Source organism: Alligator mississippiensis, chromosome 5 (genome assembly GCF_030867095.1).
Source record: "Alligator mississippiensis isolate rAllMis1 chromosome 5, rAllMis1, whole genome shotgun sequence".
Lineage (NCBI taxonomy): Eukaryota > Metazoa > Chordata > Crocodylia > Alligatoridae > Alligator > Alligator mississippiensis.
This window is the reverse complement of record NC_081828.1, coordinates 3,005,493-3,032,658: the sequence shown is the minus strand read 5'-3', so window position 1 is coordinate 3,032,658 and position 27,166 is coordinate 3,005,493. Positions and strand designations below refer to the sequence as shown.

General features: G+C 45.9%; 1 protein-coding gene across 5 annotated transcripts in view; it reads right to left on the bottom strand.

Moving 5' to 3' along the window:
- MAST2 (microtubule associated serine/threonine kinase 2) overlaps positions 1-27,166 on the bottom strand; it is a 309,296-nt gene that overhangs the window by 86,396 nt on the left and 195,734 nt on the right. For all 5 annotated transcript variants that reach the window (XM_059727771.1, XM_059727772.1, XM_059727773.1 and 2 more), the window contains one exon: positions 3,910-4,001. In XM_059727771.1, the coding sequence (XP_059583754.1) occupies positions 3,910-4,001 (92 nt within the window). The remainder of the gene's footprint in view (positions 1-3,909; positions 4,002-27,166) is intronic.

The window sequence follows — 27,166 nt, the reverse complement described above, 5'->3', positions numbered from 1 at the left end:
GCCAGCTTTCAAGGAGACAAAGCTTGAGAGGAGATTATTTAGATCTACCCAAAGTGGAAAACTTCCCGAGGACCCCGTTTCTAACTAATGTGGACTCAGCGGAGATTTACTTGTAGACGTACAGAAAGTTAAAACAGCACTGCCAAAGCAAGTGCTGCAACGTCGGGGCATATACTGGGTATTTTTCATACATAAAGTAAAGCCAGGCTGTAATGGCAAAATTCACTCGAGCCTAAATCACAGCAGTAAATTATAGGGAATTTCAGGATGAAGGTTTGATCTTTAAAGCAAGCAGCTTACCTTCAAGTCACATCATTTGGGTTTTGAACGGGGCAGGGTGGGGAGGGAGCAGGAAAGGACTGGGGTTTCTCAAGTGAAGTTCTTTGACTGTTTGAAATGGCTTTGCTTTCTGTGGGAGCTTAAGGCGTCAAATGACTTAACAACTGGACTGTGACGCTACCTTAATTTTTCACATACAACATGAGGCATTTCCCTCCAAAAAATCAGCATCTATACACGTGCTACAGGGTGGGGGTGGGGGAGAAGTCACTTTAATTAGAGTGGCTCCCTGCTCTAATTAAAGTGCTTGCAGTGTCACATGCTTCAAAATGGCAGTGGGAGTGTTTTAACTAAATCTCGTTCAACAAACTTTAGTTAAAGTGCCCCTGCCGCCATGACCGCCGCGTACCCCTGGAGGCTGGGGGGCACGCTGACCGCCCGCAGGTGACAGTGTCAGTGTTGGTGTTGGCGGCGGGGGCATGGCGGTGGCGAGCAGGGAACTCCTGCAGGCGGCTGCGGTGATGGCAGCAGTGGTAGACAAACAACGACCGCCCAGAGGCACCGCCGGCAGCATCGACAGCGCTGTTTGCAGGGGGTGCACCGCCAATCTCAGGGGGTGCACGTGCACCTGCATGCACCCCTATGCATTGCCAATGCCTGCTGCCATTTTGAAGCATGGGGACACTGAATACACGATGCGGAGGCTGCTGGAGCACGCTAATTAGCACGCTCCAACAGACTCGCAGCAGACTTGCTTAACTGAGTCTGCTCCGTCATGTGTATAGGTGCCCTTTGTTCACAGGAACTTATATAAAGAACTACTTACAGAAAAGAGCTAACAGACTTGCACTTCCCTTGCAAGGCTCTGGGGCCTAAACCTAAGTGACAGAGTAAGTCCTCCTAGAAACGGAGGGCAATGTTACATGAGCGGGGGGGAGAGGGGCTTTAATTAAAGCACCGCCACATCTCCTGTATCAGCATCTCTGCGCTTAAACATGGCAGCAAGGGCGTTTAACGAGCTTTAGTTCAAGCGCCCCAGCTGCCATGTGTACGTGTGGGGATGTTGCTACACGAGATGCAGGAGGCTGCTGGAGCACAGTAATTGCCACGCTCCAGCAGACTCAATTAATCAAGTCTGCTCCTGTGCATTGTAATTACAGTGAACCAGAGCAGCCTCCACACTCGTGTACAGGCACTCCTAGTGTGCAGGAAGTGTGGCATTCCCAGAGACCGTCTGGGTGAGGCAGCAGGGACTTCCTGGCGTGGCATACTTCTTGGACACTTTATAGTCCCAGGAGGATTTACTTTGCCACACAGGTGGCTGTGACTTTTCTCTATTTTGCCTCCCCAAAACCAAGCATGTGTTTTACCTGGGGGCATACCGTATGCAAGAAAGTCCAGGTATAAAGAAAAATGACTATAACCGCAGTTACCTAGTTCAGGGATTCCCAACCTTTTTAGATCAAGGACCAGGAAACCGTGGACCGGAAGTGACCGCAGACCAGAACTGACCACAACCGGCATACTGCAGTCCGGAAGTGACAGGCATACTGCCGAGTGGCAGCCACGCTCCCAGTCCGCAGGACACTGGTCACTTCTGGCCTGCGGCCTGGCAGCCAACCCGCTGCGGCCCGGCACCAGGCCACAGCCTGGCGGTTGGGAACCTCTGACCTAGTTTATTTATTGCATAAACCGTAATGTGAGATATTTAATATTAAAAGGATAAAATTATAGATTAGAAAGCTTCACAAGCTGTTTTACCAAACTGTGCTCCAGGGGACTGTGCTATGTATTCCCCACGCTGTTTTCCAAAGGGTGTTTGCGTTTTATTTTTCCAGTATGTTCATAACGTGCTGCTTTGTTTTTCACTGCGACTCCGCTGCCAAAGGATTGCCAGAGCACTTTACACTGAGCGTGTGTTTGTTCCAGACTTGCAGGGCGCCTGTCAAACAATGTGGCTGTGTGCATCGCAGTTTACAAAGCACCCACAACCTTCTCTAAAACAACGCCACAGTAGCATGGATCTCTAGCAAATGTTCTTAGCATTTCAAGTAGAATTGGCATTCTCCTATTCGGAAGGTTGAAAACCACATCCAAGTTAGCCGCTGCCTGTCCTGAAGCAATACGATACTGGAATGCCCTGCCCTCCCTATCAGCGTTCATCCTTACAACTTGGCCTGAGAAAAAAATTAAACTACCTGTTAACTATTCAAAATACAGCTTCTTACGGAGATTTTGATTAAACAAAGCTTTAAAAGCAAACCCTTATTTTTCATTTGCAGGAGGCATTCTGATCCTAATATTTCTTAGGCGAGTCCTTGACATGGATGTAGACATTCAGGCTTACAAAAACACATCAATTTTCTATGCAAAACTGTCTGGTAAAATCAGTCAGCAAAAGTTCATGGAATAACGATTTTCAAGTATTGGTTGTCTTGCAAGTAAAAAGTCTGTGACGGGGCATGCTTTTGCTTAGCTGGGTCCTTACTTTCCCTATTTTGCCTTTTTTAATTAAAGATCACAGAAAAGCCACTCCCCAACATCAAGAAGTTGTTGGTGAAGCGCCAATGATAATGTTGCATATATTAAAAAATGCATTTCCCAACAGCAGAAACCATTACAAATAAGGATCTTCCCAAATCACAATGGCATAGTATTATACCATACATACTCATCTATCTCACCGGCAAATGCAAGCAAGTGAGAGTTTCTAGCACCAGCTTCAAAAATAACTTAGAGGTGAGGGGGATGCTGATTTCTGAAAGACCTCCTTTAAGGAAGTCTTCTTGGTTTTCCTGCCCGGCTCTTTGCAAGTGAGGGCATGGAACAGATATTAGGGACAAGCTGGTTTTTGAGACAAGGGAGAACGTTTGCTAGAGATCCACTGAAATGTGGTATTATTTTAGAGAGCGCTGTGGGCGCTGCTGAGACTGCGATGCACACAGACACCTTGTTCGACAGGCACGCTGCGAATCTGAAAAACAAATAGGGCGGTTGTTCTCATTCCACGACCTGTCTAAGTTATTAGTTAAGAGAAATACTCCTGACAGACGAAAACTCATCTCATCTCATCTCGTCTACAGGAAAAATAGGAAGGTGCCGCTAAGCATACTATCTATAGAGTACTCCAATCGCATGTCATTTCTTTCTGTCTGTATAGACTATTCTTGTAGGTCACAAAGGAAACCTTTTTAATTAATGGGTTTCAATCCCATGTGCATGAACTCGAGTCAGAAAGGATTACTTGACACAATTACTGATGTCACTCACTAGTTGCACTAGTTTCTAGAAGACCGTTTGTCTCACATTTCTGGCAAAATGCAGGATCGGAAATGTTGATCCAGCGACATGACAGCTACGGCAGATTTTTCATTTGGAAGTAGACTGGGAGGATGGGTACAGCCATGAGAAGGGAATTACATTTTCTTATATTGTGTTTGTGCATGTGTGCACACACCAGTTAGAACCAGTTACCAACCCTTTGTCAGGGAGGCAACGAATCAGAGACCAAATTGGATTTGGATTTTAATAGCTTATTTGACTTGAAAACAAATACTTTCAGCCAACTGTAATGAATACTAAGATATTTTTATTACTGATTCTGAGGTAGAAAACGGTGCCTGGCATTACCTGTGTGCCCATGGAGAGGGGAGTGGGGTCGCGGCAGCGTTGGAGAGGTGCTGGACGTTACAATCAGACTCTTCCTGTTGCTTGTGCGACAGCTGTGAAAAGCAGAAATAATTATGAGGAACGTTTTTAATATGAAGGTATTCTCAGGCACAACAGACGAGATTTCCTACAGTTCAAGATGCTTTCCCTTCAGTATTCAGATTAGTATTTTCCCATGGGCTGAACTCCAGCATTGCCGGTCAGCGCTAAGGTTGCAGGGCTAGGAAGTTACCTGGTCAGCAGTCGGTAGGTTGTGGGAGAGGGCTATCATGTACAATCTCACGCTGTTTGGATCACTGCACAAAGTTGATCAAAAAATATCCCCTGCTCATTTCCAAACATCATCATCACAAACAGAAAAACTTTTTTTTTAATTTTAATTTCAATACGTTCAACTGAGAAGCTATTCCCTATGGCAGCGGTCGGCACCATATGGCTGTGGGAGGCTTAGCTCCAAGAGGAGGCTGCTTCCGGTCCTGCCTGCACCTCTGCCACTGCCACAGCCAGGGCCACCGTCACCGCTGCCACCTCTCCCTGCTACCCGAGCAAGGCGCCCAGATCCACAGGCCAGAGGGGACCTTGCTCTGCTGACCCCTGTATGATATAACCTTTGCCAAAAAATCTATTGCAATTCCCATCTGCTATTGTCAAGAGAAATACCATTAATATTAATTAGGGAAAAATAATGTTTTAACGGTCATGAATGTATTGCTTTGCTCCAATCGACTGTTAGCAAAACCATGAAGAGGGAAGCCAAACTTGGCCCCTTCAAAACAAGGAAATCTGGAGGCAATCTCCAAACTAAATCCTTGATGAACGACTCAAGCGTGCCCACCACGCAGGCGTGCTGCAATACTTAGCCACACGGCATGAAGCAAGCAAAGTTTCAAAGCCAACATTTTCTGCTGAAGCCACTCGGACTTCAGTACCATCACTCCAGCAAAGACCCTGACACTGTCACAAGTTATCCTCCTCCTCCTCATCATGCTTTCAAGGGGTTTAGCATCGAGACACATGAAAAGATCAATGCTCATCTCTATCTGGTTGCAGGTCCAGGATAAGCCTTATAAAATTCCATTATTCCTAAAAGTAACCGCAAGTAGACAAGCAAAATATTTCTAAACAAGTTATCAGAGACTGGATCATTAAACTGCAACATGAGCTTCCCATCAATTTTTTTACTGTTTCAGAACCGGCATGCCAGGCTCCTTTTAGACGGTAAAAGCATTCCTACTTGCTTGGATGGTTCTCAAAACAGGTCACAAAAACCACACTGGAACTGGTACGGGATGGGGCAAGAGGGAAGGTAACAGTAATTCGACTGATAACATGTTATAGTCCGTTGTCTTGTAACAAGCCAAGCAGCTAGTGTATACCCGGGAAGGATGCGAAACAGGGATTCCCAGTGCTTGCATCCAATTACTGCCAAACCCTGTCTCCTTGTAAACTGGTGAGTACTGAAACTTGCAGCACCCTCGGTTTAACGCCATGTATTCAGCAGCGGCCCGACGATGAACACAGTAATTATCAACCTCCAAGTAACCGCACCTTGCCAGAGCCTTTCCTTCCCATCGTAATCCTTGTAAGCTTTTTCCAGTGTTGTTCAAAAGTGACACCCAAGCACGTTAAGTTAAAGAAACCAAAAAGAAACCCATACAATTAAACCTCCAAGCACAATAAATCGTAATAAAACTGAAATGCCATTAACTGTTATTTTAGCTCTTTAGTGTCCTTGAAACATTTTGTGAAATTATTCAGCTGATTCAATACAATCTTCAGATGTATTTAAGTACTATTCAGAAAGTCCATTCAAAAACTGATTGCTACTTTGCATATAATATGCCAATTTTAACAGCATGAGTCTCAGAAGCTTAAAATCTCATTTTATAAATAGATTCTTAGTGTATTACTTTATTCCATTAAATACTGCAGAAAAAGAAATAAACCGCTGAATTCAAACATTAGTGCTAGATAAACATTACATTCACACCCTCTTCCTACAATAAACAAGACCAAAATATTGTAATTTATAGGCATGATTCAGTCAAATTGTACACATTAAAGAAAAGCTCTATTCTCTCCTCCCATGGTCTCTCCTTTCTAAAAGGTTGCGAGCTATTCCAGATGCACTATGTGATGTGACGTGCACAGCCAGTTATACAAAATATTATAGGCTGAAATCACAGGTGCGGTATGATGGGCAAATCAGCCACGTGGAGAGCCAGGAAGAGACAGCCAGTGAGGCACTTCATCCTCATCCTCTCAGTATTTGCAGGGATAGGGAACCAAAAGCAAAGGGGTTCAATACTTGGAGAGCAGACAAAGTAGGGATTTGAGAGCCCGAGCCAGATTTACAAGCACAAAGAAGGAAAAGGAACGAACAAGTGGTACGTGGAACTGTAAAGAAACTGTTATTTCGCTCAGAGTAAGGAGACGGGATAATTTCCACTCTCACTGTTTGCAGCTTGAGAAAGGAAAGCTTTCATTTAAACCAATGGTGCTCAAACCTTTTGCCCAGCGGGCCACCTGGGCAGTGCCTGGGGCCATCCGCGGCCCCGATCCAACACCCGGGACAAGCTTGGTGGGGCCCATCTGGCCGCGCAGAAGAGGGCAGGGGCAGCCCAGCCCCAACCCAGGCACACGGGGAGAAGGGTGCTCGGCCTGGTCCTGCGGGAGGAAGGGGGCACGGCCTGGCCCCGCTCCAGCCATGCAGGGAGAAAGGGCCTTGGAGCAAACCCAACCTGGCCATGCAGGGGGCGGGGGGAGGCCCAGCTCCAGCCCACCGCACAAGGCTTGGGATCTGGCAACTGGGGATGGTGGCCGTATTCATTTCCACTGTCTCCCCACCACCAAGTTTCCCAACCTACGGGGAGCCCCGTGGGCCAGATGCCGTGGCTCTGTGGTCCAGAAGTTAAGCACCCCTGATTTAACCCAATTTGTCCCTCGGAAAGTAAAGGAGGGCGGTATAGTCTGAACTACACGCACCGCCAACAAGCGAGAAGCTGCAGCATACAGGAGAGAAAACAGATGAACGATGAATTCAGATGTCTTGAGACATGGCACGCTGCATCATTCAAGGAATATGTATATACATAGATCATGTCCTGTACACTCCCGAGAGAGGTGGGCAAGGAGCGCTCTGGCAACTCTTACTAAATCCTGGGATCCAGGGCAGCTCAAAACCCGAAGCCCTATGGTTCAGCTATCAGAAAAGGGCAAGCTGCAGGACCTAGGTAACTACAGACCAGTTAGCCTAATGTTAATCCCAGAAATAATGGAGACGGTAATCCAGAATTAGTTTGCTAAAGAGTTCAAGTACGGCACAGATCACACTGCCAGTCAGTAGGGCTTTATGAATAACACGTCTTTAAAAAACAGGAGTTCCTTGTGGGCTGACAAGTTTGGCTGACAGGTGCCTGTAAAATGTAAATGTACCTGGATTTCTGTAAGGCTCTGACTAAGTTAGTACAACATGCAATTCTTCTCACGATTAGTGCTATGCATTAGACGGGTTACAAATGAATGGAGGCATCTCAGAAAGCAGGTGTCAGCGGGGAATCGCCGTCAGAGAAGGGGTCTGCACTGAGGCCCTGCAGGCTCTCGAGAGGCGACTCAACCTTTTCATCAATGATCTGAAAGCAAATATAGAATCAATGCAGGAAATATGGCAGATGACACAAAGGTTTGGCAGACAGAGAAACAATGTGGAGAACAAAGCCATCCAGAGAGATCTGAACAGCTTGGAAACTGGTCCCATTTTTACAGCCGAGTAGCTAGGAACAACAAATGCCTCCAGAATGGCGGTTCTCACCGTATTAAGCAGTAACTATGGCAATATATAGGTGAGAAAATACCACGTCCAAAATGGCCCCCTAGTCTAGCAGGCAGAAGTACAACAACAAACAAGAAAATTCAGGTTTGACTGGTATTTTTTTCCTTTTCCTAATGAGAGAGATTAACCCCCTACCTGCCTCCTCCAAAAGGAGGGACTTTACCCAAACAACTTCCTGGCTCAATACAGGGGACAAAACGTAATGCCCCGGGATACTCAAGACAGATGGGATGAACTAATCGGTCAACCAACTGGCCTTAAAGGCTATGCAGACTTATCATGTATGCATTTTATACACCGGAAAACATGCTTCTTCACTCCAAGGAGCTTAAGACCAAAGCACCATGCAGACAGGATGAGCAAGAGCGACCAAAATAGGAAGGAAAAGGAAGAAAAAAGTATTAAGAAGCAGATGGCTGGACTACTCTGGTTAGTCTTCCACACCATCACTACTATTTAAGGCAAGGAAATGAAAGTGCTTACCCCTTCCACACAGGCTGTCTGAGCTTCCTGACTTATAGCTTATAAGCCAATAACTACTTTCATGGCTTTTCTTAGTTTAAGGCAACCTGCAGAAAGCCTCTCTCCAATTCCTGACCATGTCTTTGGGCTGTTCTCGTAACTCAGAGGAGTGGGCCCTCATCACAGTTCCTACCTGCGTCCTCTCTCGACGGCCAAAATTGATCCCCGGAGCTTGTGTGCAAGCCAGCGGTTGGCACAGAAGTTGTTGCTGCAAAGAGCTGGGCTGTGCCGCTCCTACGAGCTAAACAGATCCGCTGCTCTGTTGAAACCGGGCGGCCGATGCGGTCACCTGTCTCGACTCTTTTGCACGCGGGACTACACGGACCGAACACATTATAGTCTTGGCAAATATACTGCCAACTGCCAAGCACTACTCTGGAAGTTGAGGGGAAAATATGAAAGCCATGCCAATCAATGTTACAAGTCGCAGTAAGTTACTTGTACTGAAAGATTTGCAACCGTACTGTTTCTGCCACCGTGGATATATCATTTAAACTATTTCTAGAGGAGCCTCCTCTCCTGGGTTGTAAAAATAACATTTGTTATGTGTATTAAACTGCTCCAAGTGCGTTCTTGAAATAAAACACTGCAGATCATTGGGCTTGGACTGGGTAACTGGAAACTGTTTGTGGACCTGCAACACGCTCTGTAGCTAGGCACCCCTCCCTAATGTAATTTATATGAGCATCTGTTAAAGTACCACAGCGCGCCATATCATCTCAGTGGTCTGAAGGAAGCAAAAATATGACCAATTTTGACTAATGTTGCTCTAAGCCTTAAAAAAAAAAAAATAATATGCCTTGTTTTGTATTCATCTTCTGGCTGAAAATGTTAACAGTTACTGCTCCACTTACAGCATCATCTACAATTAAATAAATGTAACATCAAACAACTCGCCTATGGGTGCTTTCCTGGTCCGCAGCAGGAACGAGTGGCACAGAAGATCCAATTAAAACTCGCCGATCGCAGTAACAGTGCCGCGGGATCGCAGGCGGAGGTGGAAGGGAACCCAACACGTTACTCGATTCTCTCTTGGCCCATGCACCATTGCTCACAGCCAACAGGAAAAAACGCACGCGCAATCCACAAAACACGTACACCGGCTATTCCAAATTTGAGACTGGCTTTCCTATAAACTCGGACACCGGTAAAAGATTACCAAAAGAATTAAAGGGTTTTTTAAAAGTCTGGGTTCTCCTTAGAGATCTTCTTGCATCACTCCAGCGTCTTTTAAAACCCCATTAAATCTGTTGGTTTTGAATTGCTAATGCTTTCAGAAACAGGATACCAGAAATCCAATAACAAATATGTTCGGTATTTGATGTAACAGTGCAGTTAGCCCCAATGTCATGCTTACTAAGTGGAATCCATATTTCCGAGCGAACACAGCCACATAAGATATTAATTACTTGTCTTGCTTAAGCCTAACAACACCCAGCTCTACACAAAGGTTAATCGTTAACTGAATTTTCTTCTGCCTTAAAAGCAACATTCAGAAAAGGTTTTTAACTCTCTTTTGTTGATGTATTTCACAAAACTTCTTTTTTTTTTTATGAGAAACAGACATGTTGAAGACGAAAATAAATATTTAAGAATTTTTCTTCACAATGGAGGAAAATATACAAATCTGCATGCTAATGAAAGCACCAGCTGCACAGCAACATTAACTAGATATGGAAGTTATAGCTTTAATTATAGTAATTTAGAGATGGAAGCAATTTTGCAAGCTTTGGTACTACCGACAACAGGAATAATTAGTTCTTCAAAAAGAGCAAGTAAGTGTGTGGTTCAAAGGGATTATTTTTACATTCAAGAACAGGTTAAGAGTTCTTCATCCCAAAAAATGCTGTTATTGTTCATGTGGTGGATTTGGTGTTTGGCATAGCACTAGCCTGCGTATCCATGTAATAAATGTGCCGTCTTCATCCTTCCCGTTAAGTTACCGCGGCTTCGTGAAATTGTATTCCAATTTAGAAATATGCACTCGTGGACACACATTTAAATTTGAGAGAGAGGAGTGAAGAGAACTGGCCGGCCTGACTGAGTGTTTGATACCGACTGCAAGAGAGACAGGGTTTTACCCAGCAAGTCTAGAGGAATCTCTGTTTGTAACTTAGTTAAATGCTCTCTTCTCTCAATTACCATGCATCTGAGCTTCTCAGCCATGAATACGTTTATCTCATCAGTGCTCCTAGGAAGTAGGAAAGCGCTATTATCTATTTTGCAAGGGAGGAACAGGCACAGAGAAATAAAGGGCACCTAAAAGGCAGAGCAGGATCTGGCCCGAAGTGACCTCCCCAAGGTCGCAGGCGGGTGCAGAGCAGGGAAGTCATCTCCAGCAGAATCAGAGCTCTCCTCTTACCTCTTGCAAAAGCCTCCCTCCTCAGACCACGGACAGCACCGCCAGCTTCTCTGCCACTGACACCTGTCACCTGAGAGTCACCTCCGACTTGCGCCGTTTCCCAGACCCTCACCAGCCAGGTTATATAGAAAAAAAGGTGATTTCATATTTCTCTTATTCACAGCTTAGCCTGTATCACCCTTCCCTTCCTGTCCACCCTTTTCCGCATCGCTACGAAATGAACCGCTGACTTTACTTTCCGTGAAGCCAGCCTCCGCTGCCATTTTAATTTTTATACAAGAAGCTGAACGTGTGGGAAGAAAACATCTGCAAATCCACATTACTGTCCCCTTTCAACACTCTTCTATTCTGGCTTTCCAAGGTTGACCCCCACCTGAATTTTCTCTTCTCTAGGTTTGATCATCTCAGTTCAGTCCAGAACATTCAGGTGGGATATAGTAAGTCTTCAAATACAAAAAGGAGTGTTATAAAAGGATCACAATCAATTATTCTCTATGCCAGAGGTTCCCAACCCCCAAGCCGTGGCCCGGTACCAGGCCGCGAAGGGTTGGATGCCGGATCGGAAGTGACCGATATACTGCAGACCGGCAGCCAACCCTTTTCTATACTGAATATAAAAAAGGGTTGGCTGCCAGTCCACAGCATACCAGTCACTTCCAGACTGCAGTTTGCCGGTCCGCGGTCTAAAAAGGTTGAGAACCAGTGCTCTATGCTCCCTGGAACAAAACAAGAGGTATGGACTTGAATTGCAACAAGGAAGATAGAAAGGTCTTCCTAATATTTAACCTGTAACTTCAAAGGCGATTCAGGACTGGAACAAAGTAGCTAGAGAGACGGTGAAATCGCTGCCACGGGAAGGTTTAAGTGCAGGGCAGAAACGTATTTCACTGGAACGGTTTTGGTTTTCTCTGCAACGCTATGATTAAGGTCTAGACAAGTGAATTCAAAAACCCTCAAATCCAGTAGCTGCTAACGTTCACTCTCCAAACTTAAAAAGTTTTTCAGGGATAGACAGACGACTAGGAAAACAGAAGGGTTACAACTGGATGATTTGATGGTTTGCTGCTAGAAGGAGAAGTCAAGCATTCACAGGTCTGAAACCACGTTGCAGCAACCACTCTTCACACAGGGAAGACCAGGAACATGCACTTCGGTCTACCTGCTCTTCATATAGAGAGCGTCCATAAAATAAACACCTAGATCTCTGAATCTCTTTGGAAATGTAGGAACGTCCTGGCTTGTTTGTTTAGCCCCTGGATCCATTTCTGAAATCGTCCAGTTGCTGACTGGGATGCTTTCCATTTGCCACGCGAGCCAATCCGCTGCTGAGCCAATTGTTCCGAGCTGTCTGGATACAGACACACTAATTATACCGAGAGAGCGGGGAGGGTGACAGCTTCTCATATATCAACTAATTAATGGCAAGTGTTTTGTGTGCCCACTCTTTTGGAGTTAAGTGCATGCAAAAGTTTACCCCCATTCAATTATCAGTTTACCTAACTAGTGAATTATCTGAGTTCAGTTTCTACTTACTGTGGGATACGGCAGACAGAGGAACAATTGCTGCGAGTTAACTGACCTCCCACCCCACCACAGTACCTCAGCATGACTGTCTGCACCCTTGCTCCAGGGGCAGGCAGACAAGGTTCTTTGGGTAAATCCAGTATCTTTTATTAGACCAACTCAAATTTCCAACTATCTGAGTTGGTCTTATAAAAGAGATCAGATTTGCCCAAAGACCTGTGGTCTGCCTGTGTCTACACCCTTCCCAGGTGTACACTGTTTATCAGATCAGTCCCCGATCCAGTCCTGGGTGTTGTCTCTGATGGAGGCTGGTCGCAGCTGTTTCCGAGGAGGAAATCTTGCCAGAGACATTTAGGAAACGCTGCTCTGGTGCCTTGAAACCTGAGGGCCATGAGGAGTCGTAATGCTGCCTGCCATGGCCATCCTGAGCTAGCCTCCCCGTTACATCTCTCCTGGCCTCATCTACACAGTGGCAAACAGAGTGATGTTTGGCTCCTGCTTCTTGCTGCTTGAGGCACTGAGCTTCCAGGTTTGAAACCAAAGGAAAACACCCCAAGAACCGAGGAGTCCACTGAGACTGAGCATTCAGCCTTTTCTTTTTCCTTTTGCTTTTTTTTAAATAGAAATAATTGGTTTCTGTCCCTGTGTCTGGTGCAATCGCCTACCCTGGACATCTTCAAGAGGAGACTGGATGGTCACCTCGCTGCGGTCACCTCACCCCACTTGTCTTGCCGGCTTGGTGCAGGGGCTGGACCCGACGAGCTTCCGAGGTCCCTTCCGGCCCCTTGCAATCTAGGAATCTGAAACAGGAGATCTCAAACAGCCTCTAAAAGAATTAAAAATGTGTACAGATCTGGTCTCTGTTGGGACTATCCTTGGTGAGAAACACCTGCTTCTGTAGCGTGTAAGGGGATGTGGATAAGAGTGACTAAAAATGGCGATGTCTCTCATGCTCAGAGGGAAACCATCTGCAGAGGTGCCCCGAGTCAGAAAGACGCACAAGGCACTCGAGTATTTTGGCAAGCCGGGGTTTCTGCACACGAGGATTTTCTGGGCACTTTGTTCCCAAGGGGATCGGCCCTGCAGTGCCTGCTGATGGCCGATTAAACCAAAGGAAAAGCAACTAACTGCCCCCGTTGCGTGCAGCCTCCCCGGTTCGGTCAGCCACGAAGCGCACTGCGATGTCTTCTACACACCCGGCAACCCGAAGTAACAGCAGGGCTGGCCGAGAAACCAGAGGGACTTGTGAGGAAGAGGATGGAGGCGCCACACAGTACCGCTGTGGCAGATCCGGCTACACTTCTGCGCGTAAGGCCTGTCAGAGGCTGGAAGGAAAGGAAGGGAAGTTCACTTGCTTTTCAACAGAACGAGCTGAAACACAGAAGATTAGGAAGAGCGCACAAGGATGTGTACAGAAGTGCAAATGGTTCGCTTTTAATCAGAAATTCACAAGGCGGTAATACAAGAGCAGATATTCTTGGCGTTCACACCAATTTCTTAGTACCAGTCCACTTGTTTCAGCATGTCAAGAAATACAGCAACTGAAGTGCATACGGTTTGTAGGAACGCGAGGCTTACCAAACACACGCTTGAGCTGGATCTGGAACACGCGCTTGTTTTGGGGAGAAATACTCGTGGTTTACTAGCAGGAAATTAACTTACTGTATTTACTTGAATCTAAGACTGCGTTTTCCTCGTCAGCAAGAGGGAAAAGCCCCGGGTCTTAGATTTGCACATGAAATGGGTGGCAGAGAAGGGTCAGCCAGCTGCTGCGGCTCTGCCTCCGACCCTCCACCTAGGTTGGGGCCAGAGTCAGACCCACAGCAGCCTCCTGCCCTCCCCCACCACCCCACACACACACACACACACACACACACACGCCCCCCTCTGCAGCTTTTGCACCACCCGCCCCCAAATGCTTACTGTCAGCCACAGCTCAGCTCCAGCTTGGGCTGGGTCCCCTCCCAGGCAAAGAGCACATAGAAAGTGTCCCCTAAGCCCATTGACAGCCTGGGCAGCGTCTGACAGTCAGGGGAGGCAGAGACTGGACAGCAGGGGAGGATAGATACTGGGGGTACTGGTGTGCAAGAATGCTGCCTCACTACCCCACCCCAGCTACTGCTTTCCAAGCAATGTGGGGGGATGAAGTCAAGACGACTCTCCGATATATAGATTCCAGATACCTGGAAAATTATAACAAATGTATATTTTTTCCATATGTAGCATCTAAGTATTGGGTGGTCATCTTAAAGTCGGGGTCATCTTAGATTCACGTGAATATGGTATTTTCATGTAATAGATTGGTTTAATATTATCCAAACTACGGTAATACCACGTAAACCCCTTCCTTTTTCCTTTTTATATAAAAGGTTCAGATAGCAGCATTTCCAAGTTAAAAGGAATAATAAAAAGAAAGGCTCAAATGGTCACTTAGTGTCTAATTAATGTCTGACTTAATGTTTCTAGCTGCTGTACACCTGCCCCATCCATCCTGTACGGTCCAGACCTTTTGAATTATTAACTACCAGAGAAGAACTCTGCCAAGTCAAACAAAAGAAATGTCACCCTGAATTACAATAAAGGGTATAGCCATTTTCAAAGTAAAACCAATCATTTTATCTATCATCCCTTTCACACACACTTTAAAACCATCTTAATTTTTTCATTTCAGGAAAAAAGTAAAATGATTAGATCACAGGAAAGAATGATCCATCTTTAGAAAGTCAAAATATACAGTAGATACAAAGAGGAGAAATACAAAATACTACCCTTCTGAACCCTGTAGAGAATAGACTTCACTGTCTACCAACATCTATCTTCCTATGCATTACACTGACAGCTGATAATGAACAGAAAAAGGTGCTCTTGACGGGGTGATTTAACAATTTAATATATAAACGCCTGAGTGGCTATTTTCATTTTCCCTACTGTATTCTTCAATTTTTTTAAGCAAGTCTGCAACCAAATATTTTATAAATACAGGAAATTAGTTACACTAACAGGCAAAGTTAGTTTACATTGCTTTAAATCTTTGAAGTACTTTTTGTCCATGTATACCATATTAATATACTCCAAACACTGCCCCAAAAGGCATCCCCAAAATTGCTTTATTGACTAAAAATTAAAATTAATGTTCAGACTTGACATTGTGTTAAAGAAAAATGAAATTCTGCAAAACTATGCTCACATGGAAGTAACTCCAAGCTATGCCGCACACAAATGGAAGGCCTCTGTTACATTTAATAACTCTTCTCAAATTAAGTTAGTACTGAAAATCGAATGTGTAAATAAATTAGCTTTTATTTAGTTAATCACAGTTTTAAATCCCAGTATAAAAATAATTTACATATGTAATGATAAGGCTACTTTAAAAATACATCATTAAAAATTCAGTCTTATGTCTGCTTTTCAAAACTAATCTCAGAATCAGCCCGTCTCAGTGGAGCTTCCTTTTCACCGGGGAGTCAGAGAATTTTAATTCTGCTGCACGCTGGAGTAAATCCCAAGAACTGCTCATTAACCATGCAACGAGGGTTCAGATATGCACAATGTAATGAACTGCAATATGTGCAGGTACTCTGTCTACACAAAATAAGGGGAAAGTAGAGGGGAGAACTGGTGGGGAATGCAGTAGTGGATGGCATCTTGGGCAGCAGCGCCCATAAGGAAGGATGGAGCGCAGCAGAGAAAGGACCCTGAAACAAAGCAGAAGAGCAGACTCTGACTTGCTCAGGGAGCTCCTGGGCAGGATCCCCTGGGAAGCCAGACCGAGGGGGAGAGGAGTCCAGGAGAGCTGGCTGTACTTGAAAGAAGCCTTACTGAGAGTGCGAGAACAAACATCCCAACGCGCAGGAAGCCTAGCGAGTACGGCACGAGACCAGCTTGGCTTAGCAGGGAACTCTTCAGTAAACTAAGTCACAAAAAGGAGGCTTATAAAAAATGGAAACTTGCACAAGTAAATAGGAAGGAGTATCAGAGCATTGCTCAGGCGTGCAGGGATGAAAAGTCAGGAAGGCCAAATCACAACTGGAGTTGCAGCTAGCAAGGGACGTGACAGGGAACAAGAAGGGTTTCTACAAGTATGCCGGTAGCAAGAGAAGGATCAGGGGAAGTGTGGGTCCCTTCCTGCACGGGGGAGGCAACGTGGTGACAGAGGATGCAGAAAAGACTGAAGTGCTCAATGCAGTCTTCACGGGCAAGGTCAGCTCCCAGACTACTTCACCGGGCAGCACAGTTTGGGGAGGAGGTGAGCAGCCAACAATGATGACTACTTAGAAAACCTGGACATGTACAAGTCCATGGGGCCAGATGGCATGCACCCGAGGGTGCTGAAGGAGTTGGCTGATGAGACTGCAGGGCCGCTGGCCATCATCTTTGAAAACTCATGGAGATTGGGAGAGGTCCCAGATGATTGGAAAAGGGCAAACATAGTGCCCATATCTAAGACAGGGAAAAAGGAGGATCCGGGGGACTACAAACCAGTCAGTCTCACCTCAGCCCCTGGGAACATCATGGAGCAGATCCTCAAGGAATCAGTTTCCAAGCACTTGGAGGAGAAGAAGGTGATTAGGAACAGTCGGCATGGATTCACAAGGGGCAAGTCATGCCAGACCCACCTGATTGTCTTCTGCGATGAGATGACTCGTTCTGTGGATGCAGGGAGACCGGTGGATGTGGTTGGTGTACCTTGATTTTAGCAAGGCTTTTGATACCATCAGCCAGAACATTCTCACAGGCAAACTAAGGAAATACAGGCTGCATGAATGGACTGTAAGTGGATAGAAAACTGGCTGGCGTACCGGGCTCAGAGGGTAGTAATCAATGGCTCGATGTCTAGTTGGCAGCTGGTGTCAAGTGGAGTGTCCCATGGGTCAGTCCTGGGGCCGGTTTTGTTCAATACCTTCATCAACGACCTGGAAGATGGGATGGAGTGCACCCTCAGCAAGTCTGCAATGACACCCAGCTGGGGGGAGTAGTAGACTTGCTGGAGGGTAGGGCTAGGATTCAGAGAGGCCTCAACACATTGGGGGACTGGGCCAAAAGAAATCTCATGAGGTTCAACAAGGACAAGTGCAAAGTCCTGCACATAGGAGGGAGCGATCCCCTGCACCGGTGCCGGCTGAGGCTGACGGGCTGGGCAGCAGCTCTGCAGACAAGGACCTGGGGGGACAGGGGACAAGAAGCTGGACAGGAGCCAGCAGTGTGCCCTTTGTGCCAAGAAGGCGACTGGCATCCTGGGCTGCATTGGCAGGAGCGCTGCCAGCAGATCGAAGGCAGTGATCCTTCCCCTCTATTCTGCACTGGGGAGACCACATCTGGAGTCCAGTGTCCAGTTGTGGGCCCCCCACGACAGAAAGGATGTGGGCACATTGGAAAGAGTCCAGTGAAGGGCAATGAAAATGATTAGGGGCTGGGGGACAGGACTGGTGAGGAGAGGCGGAGGGAACTGGGCTGATTGAGTCTGCAGAAGAGAAGACCGAGGGGGATTGAATAGCAGCCTTCACCTCCCTGCAGGGGGGCTGCAAAGAGGATGGAGCTGGGCTGTTCTCAGTGGGGGCAGACGACAGGACAAGGAGCAATGGGCTCAAGCTGCAGCAAGGGAAATTTGGGTTGGATATTAGGAAAAACGTTCTCACTAGGAGGGTGGTGAAGTGCTGGAACAGGCTCCCCAGAGAGGTGGTGCAGTCTCCATCCTTGGAGGTGTTTAAGACCTGACTAGACAAAACCATGTCTGGGATGATGTAGTTGGGGCTGGTCCTGCTTGAAGCAGGGGTTGGACTAGATGTGACCTCCTGAGCTCCCTTCAACCCTCATTTTCTGTGTGTCTATGAAATTGTAGTACTGTGGCAGAAACAAATTTGAACTTTTGATTTCAATGCCATACCAAATGATTGGGGGGGGGGGGGGCGCTGAAGATGACGACATTAAGATTCATATTACAATGAAGGTTTGCAACCAAAATCTTTGCAACAGAGTACGTGAATGCTGACAAGAGATGATATGCCAAAGAACCTGAATATTTCTACCACGTATGAAATTTGGAAAAATGTTTTCTTCTAGTTTATAACTGCTATTAGGTCTGACTGAATTTAAATGATTGTCAGGATAAGATTAATGCCCTGCGTATTCTACTGCAAGGAAACACATGATGACAAACAAATCACAGTCACAGAAAAACAACATCTGCCCCTCCAGAAGCTGAATTCAGAAATATTCATGCTCAGCAGATCACAAGTCTATTACTCCGAGGCTTTTGGAGGGAGAGTTTACCAGTCTGTCAGCCCAACATTGTGGGTTTGCTTTGATGACTCTCAGCTGTTGGAGTTAATCACGTGGAGAGCATCCCTTCAGTACCGATTGCTGGGAATTGTTCTCTTCAGCTCTGTTGAACAGGGTTTGCCCCATCTAATGACACGGCTAAGTAAGGCACCATACATTGCAACACGCACAGGAGACCGATACTGAGAAACGAGGGGAGAAACAGCAAGGATGAAAATGCAGGAAAATGCAAACCTTTTTCAAAATAAATGACAAGTTAGAAGGATCTTTCCGTGGTGCACCCGTAATCCATTCTGGATAAATGAGATACAGGAGACAGTATAGCAGCAAGACACGGTGATCTGTAAGCAAGACTTCCATTTCTAACCCTGGCTTATGCATATCATCGTTACACATACTGAAGTAATGTCTGGGGGACCCAGCCAGATATTTCAACCCTGCTGCATTAGGCAGTGAGCAGTAAGACAGTCCAGGCCACAGCGTAGTTACGACGTTAGCAATGGAAAGAGAAAGCATCAGGGAAGTCGCAGCCACTTTTCAGTAATGTTTCCATCTTAAAGTATTTCTTAAATATAATTTAACTTTTGCAGTTATGGAGTGAGGAGTGTTCAGAAACTTATGGAAAGCACGATACAAGTGAAATGTTCAAATAAGTATTTTCTTAAATGTAACTAAAATTTCAGTGCATTCAACTGACAACTTCTCTTATCAAGAAAGCACAGCCCAGCGGTACTACTACTCCTCGTGTTTATTAGGCTACAGTCAGCAGTTTGTCCCTGTGGCCAACATACAAATGAATGAATAGGAACAGATTAAACCTTTTGAAATCATCTTTTAAATTATGAGTACCTAATGCACCTCCATGTCATCAGGCCTGCAGGGCTCCCAGAGGGGCTGGGCAAGCAAGGGCAGGGCCTGCTGCCAAAATCCGGGGCATGGAGCCCCACTGAAGATGCACTGGTTGGGGGGATGAGCAATGGCCGTATTAAAACCCGTGGTCACTGCTTGCCTTGTTGCTGCCGACGCATCCAAATCCAACCCACAAGGAACACCACGGTCCAGATCTGGCCCAGGAGGCGGACTGAGTTTGACACCCCTGCTTTAATTAATGATAAAGTTCTTTATAAAACCTTGTATTAAAGGACTGCTCCATGGTGCTCTGCCCTTTAGCAACATATGCCCAGAAGGGTACACCGGCCGCCGATGCAATGCTGGAGTGAGCTTGGTCAATGGTTATACACGTACTGTACTGAAAAAGCATTCAGTCCTCCATATCCAGGCACACCACTATACCGCAAATTCTCTTCCAAGGTTAAGTATTGTCACACCTAACACCAACCGCTACTGACCCCACTCTCCAACCCATTTCACCCTCCAAACATGCTTAAATAACGCAAACAAGCAACACGTTTCCTTGACACTCCTCTTAACGTCACGAGCCTTCCAGGTGTTTTAGGTCTACTTCACAGTGAAGCTCAAGCCACAGAGTGTGCCCTGCACATGCTTTTACACACACCTAAACTTAATGTGCATTTGCCTAATGCACATTAAAGCAATTGAGACACACGTCTACACGTGCATGCACTAAGGCACATTAACACAGTGTGCAGACCAACTAAAGTTAGTCCCAAGTCAGTCGACATACACAGCGCTAATGCGCCTTAGTGCACCTACACATGCGTTAAAGCACTTTAGCTATTCATATCTAAGTTTGATAACTGCAAAAGTGCAAATTTCGGTGCCCTTAATGCACCATAAAATGGTAATTTTAGGCTATTTGCGTGCACAGGTAGACCAGTGCCCTTAATGTGACTTAAATCAGCACGTGTAGACGCGCCCAACGATACTCAAACCCCAAAACTGGGGACCACTGCAAACACTGTCTTTCTCTTCTGTCATCATGCCAGTTGGCATATCTCCTTTTCTAGGTCTCATCCACTCCTTTACCTTTAAAGTGAATTTAGTATTCTTTACCCTTATGGATATTACCGTCTATCTTCCTCAGAGCCGCCTCCTCCCCCCAAGTCTTCTTTCTCTTATCTTATCACTCCTTTCCACTGGTTTGTACACTTGATCCATCTTCACACTAGTCATTCATTTGTTTCCCCATCTCCGCTACCCCTTTCTTTTAAACTTTGTTTTCTGCTCCTCCAATATCTCCTGCAGCCTACCACTTGCACATTTTCTTAGCTTTTGAAAGACAATCTGCATTTGTTCCCCTGCTCTCTTCCAGTCCTTCACCCTCTTTCTCACAGCTTCAACACATCATTTATTGAAGCTGAAAACAAGGTTAAAAGTTGCATCTCACCCTATGCAAAAATTTAACTGCTATTTTAGCAGTTCCTGAAAAATCACATTTGTCTTCTAGCTTGTTGGAGCTATTTGGCATGTTATTTTATTTTCCTTTTTTCACTTCAAAACTATAAGGTAAGATTACACCTTGTACACCCTTCCCTTTTCAAAATGTCTACTGTTCCCGGACTCCTAGTTAGCTCTCTCTCAAACATGAGGATATTAACTATCACAGCAACATTTCTGATATGCACACGTTGCTTGCAAACACAGCACAATGAGGCACGGGCACCTTTTCTCAAGGCAAAACAGCAAAACACCTTGCTGCCATGAAATATTACAGAAGAGGGATATTTTTAAAGTCATGTTCATATAAAACTATTGCAAATATAAAACTATTGCAAATAATTCACTGTTAATTACATGCTACATACGCAAGTGCAAGTAGAGGACCTCAATTAGAAAACGAAATACAAGTATGTTCTGAGGACGCTCGGACAGGCATGAAGAAAACCTGGCAAGAAAATTACGGAGCCCAGCAAACCTGGGAGTCTCAGTGCATGAAGTTTGAACATTTTTACTTTCACTTCAAGAATAAGCTGTTTCAGATTGAGGGCACACTGTGTTCCAGGCACTGCCTGTTTCCACTTACCATGGGCTAAAGCTCCTTGCCAAATCAAGACGAAAGGTGAGAGATGCACACTATTTGAATCCAAAACAGACACTGAGTGGGTACGTAGTGTCCAACGTCTGTTTCAAACTCTGTCTATACGAGAAATGCTATTAGACATTTCCTATCAAATCTGGTTGAACAAAACAAAGCGAGTACAGTGAGATAAGAACTAGCTCAAAAAGTAAAAAATGCTGACATACAAGAGCTCGGGTGTTACACAGAAAGTTCAGTGCAGCACTAACACACGTATAAAGCCATGTAACAAAGACACACTAGATGGTAAAAATCAACCCTATCAAATTGCAAACATTAACTTATTGGGCCTGTTACTAGTTTGCAAAGGAAGATTATCAACAACCTGTGGTTTGAGAATAGAATAAAAGTGGTAAAATCAGAAAAATACAGACAGTGAACTGGTGATGCTATTCAGAAAATGAGGATTCTGGGCATGCCTGGACGGCATGCATATAAGCACGAACAAATCAGGCAGCAAAGACAAAAAAAGACTGTATGAGTCACTTCAGGTTAATCAAGTAGGGAATACCACAGCGTGATGTGTTATTAGAGGATTTTAATCTTGGGGGTATATGACGGTGGTTGCACGCTGTCACACAAGGAAAACACCCTTGGAGAGTTTTAAAAATTACAGACAATTTTCTAAAGAAAGAAGTGTTACAACCCACTTGAGAACTTAGTATTAGACATCATCCTCTTGGACACAGATGGATTGGTCAATGACCTAAAAATTGATGTCTGCTTAATTTCAATTCCTATGAGCAAAGAGAATATAATGCCAGCTAGCTAGAGACAGACGAGATACTTTACGATAGGAGTCGGGAGCCATTTAGGAACAGCGGGCGGGCAAATCAGGCCGGCTTGTTCCAAAGCTCAGCTACGGCCAGAGGTGTAACTAGTACGGTCTGAGCCCTTGTCTTCAAAAGGAGGCTACACAGTCACCTAGCCGGGATCGTTTGACCCCAGCATCCTTTCCTGCCAGGGCAGGGGGTCGGACTTGATGACCTGCTCAGGTCCCTCCTGACCCAACCAGCTATGTAACGATGAAACTGAGCCAGTGACCCCCTTCTCTGCAAAGGTCTTCTTGTGGCTGTCCTGGATCTCCAGGCTTTGTGCAGCCCCCCTTTACCGCTGTTGCCAATTATCATCACCACCAATTAACACCAGGAACCAACTGGGCAGCAAGAGAAAAGGCAGATACAGTGAGGAGATGTGCAAGGCGGGGGGACAATGGAGGGGGTAGCACACAGTACGTTGCTGGCTGCCACTGCCCTCACCGGTGCCCATCCACTGACATCCCCAGGGCCTGGGTAACCGGCCAGACGGGCATTTAGGGCAACAAGCTGAAGGCGGTGGCAAAACGGTATGTACACACCGCACACGAGCTCACTGAGCGCCGCGTTGGGAGTCTGGGCATGTGCGCAGGACAGCGGGGCAGCTCTGGGGTGTTTGGCGCCTGTCCTTGCCAGGTCCCAGGAACATTACAAGGGAGGGAGGCAAAATTTCATTTGCATAACATGGCAAAAATCCGTGTGCCGCTCCTGGATATCCCAATGCGTGAGTAGGCCGGATAAAATCACTTTGCAGGCCAGATTTGGCTTGTTGGCCATAAGTTGCCACCCTCTACTTTTAGAGCAGTGGTTTTCAACCCATGATCCGCAAACCCTGGGGATCTGCAGACTATGTCTAAGGGCTCTGCAAAAGATGACTATGATCAATGAAAAGTATGTGAATACCCACACTTACAATTCAAAGGGGTCTGCACCTCCATTTAAAAGTTTTTGAGGGTCCACAAATGAAAAATGGTTGAAAACCACTGTTTTAGAGCTTCATTTTCACCACAAGCCAAAGACAGTCGTGAGCAAAATTAAGCGGGCGCAAAAAGAGGCTAAAAATATGATTTTAAAATGCTTTATTAAATGCCTCATATGATACTACTCCATCATCACACAACAAGTCTTCTCTGTTTAAAAAGTCATCCTGATTAGGAGAAGTGAAAATAATAAATTTAGGAAACAAAAAAGCAGGGAAGCTGGCAGCTGCAGGTATACATTTGTACTTAGAAAATCCAGACAAGAGGGAAGGGAAATAAATCCTACGGCAACAGGATCGAAGACCAAAAGGAATTACACAGGAACATCAGGAACAAACAGGACTTTAACAAAGGTATACGCCCATATTAAGTCAGAACATTAAAAATGAATGTGCATGAAATAAATATTGCTGTCTTCAAAGATTTCTAGGGTCAGAAGGCACCTATTAGATCATCGAGTCCGACCCCCTGCTCTGGGCAGGAAAGAGCGCTGGGGTCAAGTAACCCCAGCCGGGAGCTTGTCTAATCTCCTTTTAAACACCTCCAAGGTAGGGAAAGCACCACCTCCCTCGGGAGCCCATTCCAGATTTTGGCAACCCCCACCGTAAAGAAATTTTTCCTGATGTCCGATCTAAACCCGCTCTCCTTCAGTTTATAGCCGTTGTTTCTAGTAACGCCGAGGGGCGCCCTGGTAAACATCGTACCCCTATTTCCTGGTGACCCCCGCTGATGAGCTTGTAGACAGCCACAAGATCACCTCTCAGCTCTCTTAGATGTGAAAAGAAGGAAACTGATGCTTTCATGTCTTAGGATGATAAGACAATACTTTTATTCTATCAGTAGCTAGATATTAAAAACAGCTATTAAAGTTGTACTTGAATACATTGTACATACACTGTAAATACAAATGTACTTTAAAATTGGCTACACCAAATGAGTGCAGTCAAGAGCATTAAAACGATTAGCTGAGCAGCTCTTCAAATCATCAATGTTATTTTTTAACAACATTTAGATAAGACTGGGAAAGCTGCAGAGGGCTGGTGGTAAAAAACAACTGTTCTGACAAAAATTGGGGAAAAACACCCGATGTCCTGGTCTGATGATGGTGAAACGCTCAAACAAGCTCAAGAAAAAATGACTGTGAACAGCTCGAGGTCTGGAAACCATGCCTCGCAGTGCAGATTAAACAGCTCTGTCCTGTTTATTCAAGTAAAAGGTTAAAAGGTAATTTTAACGACAGTCTAGGACAGTGGTGCTCAACCTCTGGCCGGCAGAGCCGTGTCATCTGGCCCGCGGGGCTTGCCACAAGTCCATAAATTTTGTGGTGGGGGAGTGAGAGCAGCACTATTTGCTCCCAGAGCCACGGCAATTAATGCAGCCACAGCTCCCCTGCTCCACATTTCTGGACCCAGGGGGAACCCCCACGGCCCAGATGACATGGCCCCCGTGTGCTAGACCACACTCAAGATTCAAATTTACCTATGCAGACTGTGTGTTCAAGGGGAAAGGGACCGTATTCCTATCTGCTCGTGAAACACCTAACAGGATTAGCCTGTAAATGCTAGTGTAATATAAAAAATTAGAGACAGTACTAGGATACATAGATTCACTTCTTCAGCACTACATAATTAAGCAAGTTCCACCAAAATAGCCTTCCGCACGATCACATATGCTTGGGTTTCACCTGTTTTCTGTGACTGGATACTCTCTAGAATGAATGTGCCGCTATGAACACGCACATACCAGGAACGGTGAATTATGGATACGGGTAGCTGAGCAAGCCGCTACAAAGAAAGGCAGGGTTGTGAACCTGCAGCATATCAACTACTCCATAGCGATTACCTGTGTGCAGACTCTTACCTTGCAATAAAAGCAAGATAGCGTACATACCATCCGCTGACGGGTAAATGATCTTGCATTTACCACGAGTTCAAAATGCACGCTTTGGCAGGTATGCTGGAGGAGCTGCTGCATTTTGAGCTCAGACCCCAGCTTACTTCCTGGTAACTTGTTTGTGTGCCCTACCCAATGCCAAGAGGAAATGTGGTCTGTTCAGGGAAACTGCCGATTGCTATGTACATACCAATTTGATAAATAATTTGCTCCAGCTGGAAAGAGCCCTGGCGATGCTCGTGAAGACAGTGTTGCACTAACTAGAAAGATTCACGGCAAAGGATTCGGTGCTTGGAGATGCCTTTCAGAAATACCACAGCAATTCTGCTCCTGTTTGGGAAGGATGGCCACCGTCCTACCATCGGCAGCAGCAGCAATCCCTCGCAGTCGAGGATGATCGCCTGCCATAACTGCCTTATCTGGGGGGTTGAAGATGGCTGACGAGACCAATCCGGGATCGATGGGTTCAACTGCAACTTGGGCCCACGTTTCCATGTGGGGCGGGTGGCTCCGGATCCTTGGTTCGGTTCCCGACACGCTGTTTCGGCTGCTTTTCCATCTCTTGCTGTCATTGCGAGGTTTCAAAGAACTGAGATCCTTGCAGCAGACTCTTCCTCCATCGGGGTGGTCCTGGGTGAAAGTCTCCCGCCATACCCCCAGACTATCGGTGCGCTCTCCTTCTAGCTCTCATGTTACTCTCGGGGCAGGTGGTGGTATACCTTTCACTTCTGCTGCTCCACTCCCACACCATCACAGTTGGGAAACGCTCGCTTCAACTCTTCCACCTAACAAAAGATCATGGGAAAGGAAGCCAGGATCTGGAGAAAGGGAAGAAAAGAAGCAGGAAGCACTAATGCTATTTCACAGGATGAACGAGCATGGAAGGAGGGAAAATGCAGGTACGCTGGCACAAAATGGACAAAAAAAAGATAATGAGAATATGTCAGGAGAAAACGGAAGAAGCATTGTCTCCCACTGGACCTCACCTCTCAGCGCGTGGGCTGGGAGCCCAGGCCGGAGGTCTTGGTTAAGTACGGCTCCCACAAGCTGCGGACTGTGATACAGGAGAAAGGGCAATGAAAGGAAGTTTGAAATAATCATGTAACAATACAACATTTCATTGCAGAAGCTCTTGTAACCGGGAATCCACCTGCCACAACCTTCAACTATTGCTCTGCAGAAAAAAGAACTGGAAACAGCACAAGTAAAAAGGAAGTGCAGGCTATGGAGGGGAAGAAAATATTTGGGAACATCTGATCATTGGTTACCAGATGGTACCTTGGGGGGGAGAAGAGGGGGGAAAAAAAATCAAGTATTATTTCCCTGTGGTGATGTTCGAAATCAGAGTGGTTCAGTATCTGATGGAAAATTAAAAATGTCTCTGCCTGCAGGCAAGTAATGCGTGATGTAAGGAGCCATGTCATATGTCATCCCTCATAGCTCCTTAAATAACCTCTGCCTTCTATAAAATATCTTGCCCTAAGGTGCACAGTCACTTATCAATGCAAGCACTCAGCTGACACCCAGATAATGAGAATCACAAGTGCACAAGAGGAGAGGAGAGGAGAGGAGAGGAGAGGAGAGGAGAGGAGAGGAGAGGAGAGGAGAGCTCCCAGCTTTCTACTGAACATTTCTTTGTGCCTCTTGGCAGACAGTCTTGTCACAGCCGCAGAAAAGCTACCCGTGCTGGCCGCGTCCCAGGTTGTTATGTGTGGATCCCAAGACATGAACGGGATCTAATCCTGGCTCTTTTCTTGCCCTCTCTGGCACACCACTTGGGGACAGGCACTCGCTTACTCTTCATGGAAACGGGAGCTGCCCTGAGCCACCAGAACCAGTGCCAACTTTCTGAGAGTCCCCCGCAGCTTATGCACACTCCGTCCAGGGCCTGTAATCTTCTGTCACCTCTTCAGGGGCGTGCGACAACTGAAGCAAACCAAAACGCAGACTTTGATTATTTTTTTAACCTGTACACTCTTGACTTTAACTCAGGAGTGGCAAACAGACAGCCCG